At 59.0% G+C, this 11,413-nt stretch overlaps 1 protein-coding gene across 1 annotated transcript; it reads left to right on the top strand.

The window, feature by feature from the left end:
• The first annotated feature begins 2,698 nt into the window (after positions 1-2,698).
• Positions 2,699-11,413, top strand: CHST1 (carbohydrate sulfotransferase 1). The gene is made up of 2 exons (XM_061343452.1): positions 2,699-2,902; positions 9,404-11,413. Exon 2 carries the CDS (start codon positions 9,448-9,450, stop codon positions 10,705-10,707), a length of 1,260 nt encoding a protein of 419 aa, XP_061199436.1. The 5' UTR covers positions 2,699-2,902; positions 9,404-9,447; the 3' UTR covers positions 10,708-11,413.

Here is an 11,413-nt window from a genome sequence, read left to right on the forward strand (position 1 = left end):
CGGGTTTAAAAGGTGAGCTTTTCTGACTTCCCAAGTCACCGGCAGCCTGTCTGCTCTCCTGCCTGGAGCCACGCAGGGAAAAACGGTGCCTTTTAAACAGAGACAAGTTTCCTTGGTGAGGGTGAGGTATGGCCACAGCGCCCTTCCCTCTGACAGGCAAACTGACCACAGACACACACCACAGGGCCTCATTAATATGTTCATACTCACCGCTCAGAGATGCAGAGCTGTAATATGTGAAGTTTCAAACCATGACCATCTCTCTAGATTAACGCTTAAAATACCAGGGAGCACCAGAAAATGTGATTGTGTTCGGCTGAAATCATCAGAAGCCTCCTTTAGGCCTTTAACCCTGCTTTCTGCATCTCTTTGTCCTTCAAACCTGCTTTATTTCTTATATGGGTCTCTCAAATTTCTTTCCTTTGCATGAGGCAGCCTCTAGATCCGTGTTACCTGGCTCTGGGTTCAACATCCCCATTTACATCACCATTGGGTGTAGATGCTCAATGCACATCCATAACATCCATCGGGGTTGGGAAGCCGTTTGGTGTTCAGCTCTTCCCCCAGGTCTCCATGCACTTGTGCCAGTCCCATGTGCAAGAGGACAGCCTGGAGGTACGTGCCCAGGTACCTCCAGGATTGCTCCAAGCTGTGGGGCTCCCTGGGTTTTTGCAGTATTTGTGGGTGTCTCAGTGCCCAGACTGTTTCTGAGCTGGTGTGTAAGAGAGGAACAAGCCCTTACTCTCTGGAAAGCACGCAGGTGCCCATCTGCTCTCATATTCTTACTGTGAGCCCCTTGATTTCCTCCTGGCACTAATCCCTGGCCTGCTTTATGCCCTGCGTGGCCAAACTCTTTGAAACCCTGCCATTCCTGCACTTCCAGCACCTTGGCCCCCAGTGGGAGCAGAGCCCAGCCGTGGCCATGGGCCAGTTGGACTCCCGCTCCCAGCTCCTCCCCACGGCTCATTGGAGGTGCTGAGTAAGTACAAGCACACATCAGGAGCACATCACAGACCCTGGAGCTGGCCAAGGGCTCTATGCTGCGTGCAGGTGGCACTCAGGCTATTGTAGATCCATGGCAGATGAATCAGCAGCTTGTGTCTATGGAAGAGGATGGCTTGGGAGGGCACTGGTGACAGAAATCCCAGCCATTTCTAGCAAGAGCAGCTCTTCCCCTACCTCAGGGCAAGCAGGAGCCCCGGTCCTTGTGCTCCACAGCATGCAGGAAAATGAGCACAAGAGAGGGCAGTATCGGGACTTTCTCACTCCAGACAGGGATACACCAATGCAATCGCACCGTATAACGAATGCTACGATGGGGAGCTGTTGCTATGGTGAGGGAAATAATATTTAAACACCAACTGTTTATAAATATAAAATCCCCACAAAGTTTCCTAAAATAAGATGAAGGGGGCCAGGGCTGTCAGGGGATTGTAAAAGACTTGAGAAATACTGGTATTTTTGGACACGCAAGATCTGGGTACTCCTAAAGCAGCAAAAGCAAGTCCAAACTGCTCAGCATCAAACGTGCCAATCTGCTGTTGTGCTTCCCGAGATTTAAAGTCCCTCTCCTAGCCCTGAACTCGCTGTCACAGCCTGGCAGGCCTTGAGGAGTGCGGGCAAGGCCACTGTTCCCAGGGAATTATTCTTCTCCTGATCCAATTGCAGCGCAGGGACCTGGGCTGTGCTGGTTCTCGTAGCCTGCTCGCTGCTGAGTTGTTCCAAAGCGCTGCTGAGCACGCTGGAGCCATGACCCTATAAATCCTGGAGTCAGAGGTGAAGGTTTGGAGATCCCAGAGCTGGGGAGGCAGCTCTGGGGGTTGTCAGGAGCTGGGTGTTGCTCACATGGCTCTAAGAAGAAAGCTGCTGTGATTCCTTATAATGCTCAGGCAGCACTAAACGTGCACAAAGTACATCAGGGATACCCCTTGCAGTGACTCCAGCATCATTAGCTGGCTCTTGTCAGTAGCTGCCATTTCAGCAGAGGGGCAGTTAAAGTGCTAAAAGCACAGCTTAGCTGGCAAGTGCTGGGCAAAAGGAGACATTCGAAGTTGCCGAGAGTAAACGCCCGATCCGTTTCTAGGGGTCGAACAGAAGCAGAAACTGGGAGGAACACAACGATCAGACCCCAGCCGCCTCAACGGCCCTGCCGCTCTCCCTTGTTTCCATCCCTCTGCCCCATCCCACCTTCCCAGGGAGTCAGGGTGGCACCTTCCCTCCTCCCTCCCGGTACCCCCGGGATGGGTTTGGTCCTCGGGCCGTGGCAGCGCAAGATTCCTGCCCATGGAGAACTATGCGGTGTTTCGTGCTGCTGATGAGCAAAGGCTTCAACAGGGAAACACGCACACCGCTACCGACCCTGAGGGGTGCCTGCCCCCCGGCGCCAGGGCCCGCTCCCCCATCCCGCGGTGTGGGGGCACGCACCTCCCGTGAGGAGGGGGAAAGGGAACAGCGAGTTTCCTGCTCGGCAAAGCCCGGCGCGGGGCTGGGGCGCTGCGGGCAGCGCGGAGGCTCCTCTGTGCCTCTGCGCGCTGATGGGGGCCCGGAGGAGGGCGGGGGAGAGCCCGCATCCCCCCTCCCCTGCTCTCCTTTCCTTTCCCTCCCCTCCCCTCCCATCCTCTCCTCTCCTCTCCTTCCCCTCCCCTTCTCTCCCCTCCCCTCGCCGCCGGAGGGGCGTGGAGAGGCGGCCCCGCGCGGCAGCTGCCCGCACGGGCAGGGCAGGGGAGGGCAGGGCAGGGGAGGCTGCGCTCGGCCACGCAGGGATGAGCCCCCGCGCCGCGGCCCGCTGAGCTCCAGCGCAGCAGCCCCCGGGGCCCGGCCGGGCTCCGCGTCCCCCGCCCCAGCAGCCGCGGCGGGGCCCGTCGGGGATGCAGGGGGGGAGCCCACCGCGGCGCTCCGCCAGGTAAGGGGCGGTGGGGGGGGGGACAGGGGCGGGGGGCGCGGATCGCGGAGTGCGGGGCTCTCCCGCAACCCCTCCCGCGCCACCAACTTTGAGCGCAGCGAGAGAGCCCCGCAGCGCGGAGGGCACCTTTCCCCCCGCGGGTCCCCAGCGCCGGCTGCGGCGGGACCCCCCGCCCCCCTCCCCTGTGCGGGGTGTGCGGCTCTGCCTGCCCCCTGCCCCCGGTCCTGAGCGGGGGAACGAGCTGCGGCGAACTTGGGCTGTTGTTGTGCGGGGAGCTGCGCCTGGAACAAGTGAGTAAGTCCCCGGTGGCACCGCGGAGCCCAGATGCTCTGCCCGGTCGTGTGAGCTGCGCCATCCGGCGGAGCAAATGCCCCAGCGTTTGCTGTCAGAGCCGAGAGTGCTCTGATCTAAACCTGCCGGGAGGACGCGGGCTGGCGAGGGGACCTCGCCGTGGCACGGGGTGGCCCCACGGCAGAGCTGCGCGGTTCAAGGTTCGTGTTCCTGGCGCGACCGAAGGGGTTTGGAGGTGGTGAATGGGAGCGTTCATCCCCGAAGAGCCCGCAGCTCCTGGCAGGGAGCGCTCCGGGAGGGAGCAGCACGCACAAACAGCCTGGTGGATGGCTCGGGGGAAGGTGGAATGCACAGTATAATTGTACCGGGTTTAGCCAGGCGTTTGCATCCTCGGGAAGAGACAGATGCGGTTCGGCAGATGAGGGATAAACAGGCACAGGTGGATGTTGAGATAAGAAAACTCTGGCAGGGGTTGGCGTTACTTGATAGTGATTAATTAACTCAAAATGTGTATGCTGAGTGCCAGCAGGAGCAAACTGAAACCCCGCTGAAAGCTCTGTGATGATTTAAGCGCTGGTCAAAGCAGGTGGTAATCTGGTGGCAAAGGATCTCTCGGTCCCCCTGAGATGTAGAGGGGGGTGAGAGGACAGAGCTAGGGGACTGGGGGAATGCCTCAGGTGGCTTTGGAGCACTGGAGTCCTGCACCTTACCGTTAGGAAAGTGCCTGGGGAGGTGATGCCCATCGGAGCAGAGTGGGTCTGAGGGCACAGGGCACCTCCACTGGAGTGGGTCTGAGGGCACAGGGCACCTCCACTGGGTGCTCACCTGAGGAAGGTGGTGGGTGTCAGTCCCCACATGGCTTTTGGAGCTGTCACCGTGGGGAAGCTGTAGTGCTCTATGGCTGAAAAGGAGGCAAGGCTGAAGGCTCACTCCCATCCCATCAGGATTTCATGCTGCCAGGCCTAGGGGGGGATGCTTGGGGACAGAGAGCAGCCGTGCTCACGCGTCTGTTGCGGTACCCGGTATCAGGTAGTGCCTGTGGTGAGGAGAAAGGGGGGCTGCTCAGTGCTGCTTTGCTCAGCAGTGTCCCTTTCCCTGTGGAGCAGTGGGTGCAGCATGCCCAGGGAGGTGGCCCACTGATGTGCTTGGTGTCTGTGCTCTTTGTAGAGCCACCAGCGTGCCTAAGCCACTGTGACCGAGCAGGATGCTCACCTTTAATGCAGGATGCATCAGGAACCCGTCTTCCTCACCTCAGTGGCCACAACGTGTTGTTTTACTACATAAACTCTTTGCTCAGTGGGAGGATGCTGGGAAGCAGCAGGGCCCGTGCCAGTGGGTCCCTGGACAAGAGGTCTTTTGCAACCCAATTTCCATGCCAGGACAGAGGTGGGAGAGCAGGGCCACAGGAGCCAGGCTGGGTGGGCAGGGGCACCGCAGGGTGATGGCTGCAGCTCCCTCCTCCCTCACCACCCCTTTGGCAAGCTGCTGTGTCCTGGGCAGGGCACCCAGGGGTGTTGCTTGCTGAGTAGTAGAGGACAGGGCTGCAGAGCTGAAGTTGGTGCTGGGAGCTCTGCGGGTGACTCTGCATGTGTCCGGGCGGGATAAGGTACGTTCTGGGATGCGATCCCCAGCGAGCGTGCTGCAGTGATGCCTTGTGCAGATGCACTTGTGTCAGGAGAGGGGCTTTGCCTTGCAGCTCCTGGGGTGAGCTTTGCCTTGTGCAGGGTGTGCCCATGTGCTCCTCTGAGCTGGTGTGAGTGTGCCCAAGCGGGCCCTGAGCTCATCCAAGCATCATCCTGGCTCTGAGATCCCGGCACTTCTCGGGTGTTTGCTGCTCACAGTTGTGTTTTCCAGCTGGTCCCAAAGTCCTGAGTCACTCTGCCGTTTCCATGGAAACAGCCTCGCTGGCAGGAATCGGTTTTGGGGGCAGAGGGTGCCAGTAGCTGGACCAGCATCGGGCAGACCCCAGGGAAGGGCTTGTGGGGCACAAGCGCTCCTCCAACCCGTCACCCTAGCGCCAGGGCTGGAGCAGGCACCTGCATTGCACAGACCCTCAGACCTTCTTCTGCTCCCTTTTCCCTTCTTCCCTGCCATGGGGAAGTGAGGAGGGGTTTCCCTGCTGCTGGCAAGGGAGCCCAGGTTGTGCCCAGCCAAGGGCACAACTTCAGGGGAGCTGCTGAGAGAGGGGGGCAGCCTGGAAGGCACCCGGAAAGAACAGGGTTTGTCTGCCCTGTGGGAGAGCCTTGGGAACAGCAGTGACAGTGCCAGTCACTGCAAGGCCCCCTGCCTAGAGCTGCTGTCACCCCTGAGCTGCTCAAACACCTCAGGGAGCAGCAAGGGGACCTGCAAGGGAGGCCTGGGGCAGGAGGCAGGGCAGTGGAGTGAGTGGAGATGCTACGGGAGCCCCCGGAGGATGGGATGCTATAAGGCACTGCCCTGTGTGCCACGGGCTGCTTTCGGACGGGAGAAGATGCGCTGATCCCTGCAGCAGCCCTGCCGAACCCATCCTGCCCGCAGCACCGGAGCTCGGCTGCCAGCGCAGCCTCCAGCGCCGCGGCTCTAAAAGCAGGTCGTTCCCGTCAAACCTGGAAGACCATCCCCACAACAGGAGCCCACGGCTCAGCTCTTCCTCCTGGCCCTCTGCTGCGCTGCGGCCGGCCGGCCGCTCACTGCTCCCTGCGCCGGTGACTCACGGATGCCATTCAGCTTAATTCATCGCTTCCCATCTCCCCGGTGCTCCTGGGCTGGCTCTGGCTTCTCGCCTTCTCGTCCTCCCCGGAGCGGTGCTTGGGGTCAGGGCAGCAGGAAGGCAGGTGATTCTGCACCCGTTTGCGTGCGGTGGGGGAGCCTGCACTGCCTGCGCGCATCCTCTCCCTTCCTCCGAGCTCAAGGGTGTGGGAAGTGGGGCAGGGGGGAGAGGAAAGGCTCAGCACCTTCCTCTTCCCACAGACAATGCTCCTGTCCCCGTGCCAGGCGCTAGCTGGCCTCCTGCAGTGCTCGGGGCCGGGGGCTGGATGCCGTGCATCCCTTGTGGACAGCCTGGCCCTCATGTGACTGCGGGCAGCCGGCAGAGATGCTGGGAGGCAGCGGAGCGCAGTCTGGCATGCTGTGACCAGAGGGGGGGTTAGGGTCAAGCAAGGGGCAATAGTGACTCCAGCACAGCGCAGAAAGAGCCCATGCTCCTTCTCACAGGCCCTTGCAGTGCTTCCTGCACCCCAGCTCTCCATCCTGCAGCCTGGGGGGACCTGCTGGACTCAGCTCCCACCCTCGGGCTCTATTTGCTCATTGTCTTTGGTGGAGCTGAGCCGGAGGCAGAGCAGGGGCGATTTCAGCTGGGAACACTTTACAGCACAGAAACATCTGTGAGGCCAGCATTTCAGATGATTCCCATGGCCACAGCATCCCACGGTCTGGGGCTGAGGAGCCAAACCAGTACGTGCCTCAAACGGGACTCTCAGATACAGCATCACAGAGCTGCTGCTCTGGTATCAGTGCCTGAAATGTAAGAACAAGATTCCTCTGGGCAGGGATGGGAGATCAAGTGGCTATCCTGCTCCATGTGTGCATAGGAGACATCCTCCTGCAGCGCGTTGCCTACTCCAAGCCATACACAGCTCCTTGTGTGTGCTTCACAGCAGCCTGGCTGCATCCATCAGATGAGCAAAGGGGAGCATGAGTTGAACTGGTGCCCCAGGAACCCCTCACGAGCACCATCACCACTGCCTCTCGAGCCCAGGGCTGGGCTGAGTGGGAACTGTAGCCCCTTGGGGACGGGCAGTGGTGGGAGGAGGCAGGAGGGCTGGCTGGGGGCTGAGGACTGGCTCTGGCTGGGCCTAAAGGCCACGGATGAGACATCAGGAAGCCACCTCCCCAGACCCTCCCCGGCTGCAGCGCAGACAGGCAGGGCACAGGCGAAGGGTGAGGCTGAAGCTGGGCTGTAGTTTTGTACCTGCTCTGCCAAGGAGGTGAATCAGTGCCTCGTTTCTTCCGCATTGCAAAGGGGAGCGGGTCCGGGCAGGGGGAAAGGCTGGAAGTCTCCCATCCAGTGATCCAGCAGGAATTGGGGTGTGGAGTCACCGCGGCTCTGGTTACCTTTTGCTGGCAGCAGGTTTCCCCTCCCTCACCCTGGGACAATCCGAGTCACATCTGCTCCAGCATCCATGAGCAGCGCAGCCAGGAGAGGAAGCCGAGGCTGTGTGAAGGATGCAGTGTGGCTGGCCAGCACTAGAGAGCAGGAAAGCGTTCCCACTGCATCTCCCACCTTGGTAGCGTGCAGGAGGCTCCTGGGCCAGGAGATGCCAGCAGGGACCCTCCTGTCCTGCTCTGGCTTAGAAGGCCTGGAAAAACACTTGATTCAAGGGAAAGAATAGCCCGTGTGCACACCAGGGCCAGGTCTGCTCTCTCCAGGGTGGGTAACCCCAAACCAGTAGCATCAATAGCCAAGCATCTGCAACCAGATGCCACATCCCTGGCAGGCAGCAGCCCGGGACAAAGCAACCCTTGTTCAAAGCATTGTCACAGGTCTGAGGCATGGCTCTTGGTGTACAGTGATGGGAGGCAAGGGTTTCCTGCAGCAGTTGTGCTGCAGCCCATACCCTGGGGTCCTGCTCTAAACCCCACTCCCAGCGAGAGGTCTCTGGAGCTGGTGGCTCCTGCAGCCTCCTGCCTGCACCGAGCTGCTGGGGAATAATAAAAATCATAATTGAAAAGAAATAAAGGGAAGGTTTCTGACTCACCTGCAGGGCTGAGCAGCTCTCCTGGCATCGCTCACTGGGGGACAGGGTCCCTGCAGGGAGGGGGAGAATGGTGGGATTGAATCATGCAATGGTTTGGGTTGGAAGGGACCTTAAAGCTCACCCAGTCCCAACCACTGCCACGGGCAGGGACACCTTCCACTAGAGCAGGTTGCTTCAAGCCCCTGTGTCCAACCTGGCCTTGAACACTGCCAGGGATGGGGCAGCCACAGCTTCTCTGGGCACCCTGTGCCAGCGCCTCAGCACCCTCACAGTAAAGAACTTCTTCCTTATGTCTAACCTGAACCTCCCCTGTTTCAGTTGGATGGGAACAAGAAGCTGGCTGGGGACACACAGAAAGCATAAGAGGAGTGGGGAAGACAAAGAATGGTGGTGATGGTGCTGTGGGAAGGAAGGGATGTGCTGGGCGGGAAGGGGAGATATTTGGGTCTGTCCCCTTGGTTTCTGGGATGCCATCTCCTGCCCCCCCAGCCCCACTGGCCCTAGGGAGCAATAATCACGTGAAGTCCTGTTCTTTGGGGAGCCACAGGGCAGTCTGTGAGTGTTACTTGGTCAGTGAATGGGGGGAGATGTTGAGGCACCACCACAGCAATGCCACAGCTCCCCAGGCACGGTGGGTGCTCCCCACTGAGCCACCCCTGAGCACCCCATCCAAGCATCACGCTCAGCTTCCCCCACCCTTGCCCACACATGGGCAGCAGCAAGGCAGGGGTTAGCACCACTGAAGTTGACCTGTGCAGCTACAGCCCTGCTCTTCCCTGAGCCCATCTCCAGCACCAGTCTCCTGCTGCTGCACTGTCGCCAATTGAGGATGCAGGGATGCAGTTTCTTGTGCTTCCTCCTTTGCAGTACTGCTTTCCCCTCTCTGATGCTCAGAATAAAGGGGGCCTGAATCCCAGAGCTGAGCAGGATTTGACCAGTATTACAGTGCTGGAGGCACATTGGGCTGGCAGGGAGGACACAGCTCTGTGTGCTCCTCATCCCCAGAGGCTGGCAGATTGAGCTGGCCTGGCTGGTGGACCTTAAGCAAAGAGGTTTGCAGCTCTAGGAGAGCCATCACCCCTTTCCGAAGCAGGAGATTGCTGGCCATGGAGGGGCCATGGCTTGTCCTGCCAGCTGGACTCTCTGGATGGAGACAAGCCTCTCCAGACAGTGCTTGGCACCATCCCCTGCCCTTTCCTTGCCACGGCTCCTGCACTGGTTATTGAAGGCACTGGCTGAAGGGGTGACAAATGACTCACAAGGCAGCTGGGGAGGAGGGTTTGCAGCTGGGTGGAGGCACATAGACTGTGTGGCCACCAGGCTGTAACGTCTGCCTGCCTGGGCCACAGGGATGGTGATGGCTGATGTACATGCCCTGGGAGGAGGGTTTGTTTGTCGATACCCCCACCAGTAGAATAGTTGTGTCCTCCTTGTCGTTCCTTGCTCAACCTGTGACTTCTCTGTTGGGTTGCAGACACCAAAACGACCTGTGAAGAAGCTCCATGAAGGTGACCAGCCATGCAATGTTCCTGGAAGGCTGTCCTCCTACTAGCCTTGGCATCCATTGCGATCCAATACACAGCAATCCGGACCTTCACGGCCAAGTCCTTCCACAGCTGCCCCATTCCCAACCCCGTGAACTGCAGCCTGAGCCAGGACACCGATGCGGCCGAGCGGCTGTGTGACGAGAGCCCCACTTTCTCCTATAACCTGTCCAGGAAGACGCACGTCCTCATCCTCGCCACCACCCGCAGTGGCTCCTCCTTCGTTGGGCAGCTCTTTAACCAGCACTTCGATGTCTTCTATTTATTTGAGCCCCTCTACCACGTCCAGTACACCCTGATCCCAAAGCTGACCCAGAGCAAGAGCACGACGGACAGGCGGGTGATGCTGGGGGCCAGCCGAGACCTGCTGAGGAGCTTGTACGACTGCGACCTCTACTTCTTGGAGAACTACATCAAACCCCAGCCTGTCAACCACACCACCGACCGCCTCTTCCGCAGGGGAGCCAGCAAGGCCCTGTGCTCGCCGCCTGTCTGCGAGTCCCTGGGTGCCATCGATCTCCACCTCGAGGAAGGAGACTGCGTGAAGAAGTGCGGGACCTTGAACCTGACGCTGGCCACCGAGTCCTGCAGAGAGCACGGGCACGTGGCCATCAAAACCGTGCGGGTGCCCGAGGTCAGCGATCTCCGGGCGCTGGTGGAGGACCCGCGGCTCAACCTGAAGGTTATCCAGTTGGTGAGGGATCCCCGCGGCATCCTGGCATCCCGGAGCGAGACCTTCCGGGACACGTACCGGCTGTGGAGGATCTGGGACGGCACCGGCAGGAAGCCGTACAACCTGGACGTGACGCAGCTCACCACGGTGTGCGAGGACTTCTGGAACTCCGTGTCCACCGGCCTCAACCGGCCACCGTGGCTCAAGGGCAAGTACATGCTGGTGCGGTACGAAGACCTGGCTAGGAACCCTATGAAAAAGACCGAGGAGATCTACGATTTCCTGGGCATCCCCATGGACAGCAACGTGGAGCGCTGGATACAGAACAACACCCGAGGGGACAGGTCCTCCTCCAAACACAAGTACGGGACCGTGCGCAACTCGGCGGCGACGGCGGAGAAGTGGCGGTTCCGGCTGTCCTACGAGATCGTGGCGTTCACGCAGCACGCCTGCCAGCACGTGCTGGCGCAGCTCGGCTACAGAACCGCCGCCTCCGAGGAGGAGCTGAAGAACCTCTCCATCAGCCTGGTGGAGGAGAGAGACTTCCTGCCCTTCTCCTAATGCAGCCCCGGGAAGGGGGGGGCGGGCTCGGTTTTGATACGGACTCTTTCTAACTGTTGCCTTATTTTGGTTCGTTTCGGTTCCCCCCTTCCCCTCTTTCTCTCTTTTCTCCTCTCCAAAATTTGCACTAAACCTTGAGCAGGAATCTCAGCAGCTGAGGCCGAGGGAAGCGATTGCCACCCCTCAATAATACGTTTGGGACGCAAGAGGAGTCGGGTCTCTCCAAGCAAGAGCTATAGAACTGTGGATGGGTTATAATGTTTACAAAACACACAAAGCGTATAAAGCAACCTTCAAGCTTTCCAAACCGAAGGGTACCTGGGGTACTGTACTTTTGCACTGTTTACTTTTACAATGTAAGAAGTAAATATAAATGTAATTTATGAATGGTGTCATCCCCTCCAGAATAACTCCCCTCACCCCACAATGAGCAGGTTAGACTGGAAGCTGAACGTGCAACAACCTCCTCGGTTTTGATCTCAATACGATGATGTCTGTTTAAGTCCTGTTACTGGGCTGGGCAGTGGGTCAGCTGCTCGTACATGGTGGTTTGGTAACACCTGTGATAGTTCTTTGTGCCAAAAAAATCACGAAAGGAAAACAAGAAAAGGGAAAAACCGAAGTGATTGGGTGGTTTGGTAAAAGCCCAACACATTTAATGCTTTATTTCTGTGTTTTCTGTAAATAAAAAGTGCAATAAAACTGA

This window comes from Neopsephotus bourkii, unplaced genomic scaffold (assembly GCF_033783945.1).
Source record: "Neopsephotus bourkii isolate Nb327-2 ecotype Australia unplaced genomic scaffold, CSIRO-AGI_Nbou_v1 NB_1825, whole genome shotgun sequence".
Taxonomy (NCBI): Eukaryota; Metazoa; Chordata; class Aves; order Psittaciformes; family Psittacidae; genus Neopsephotus; species Neopsephotus bourkii.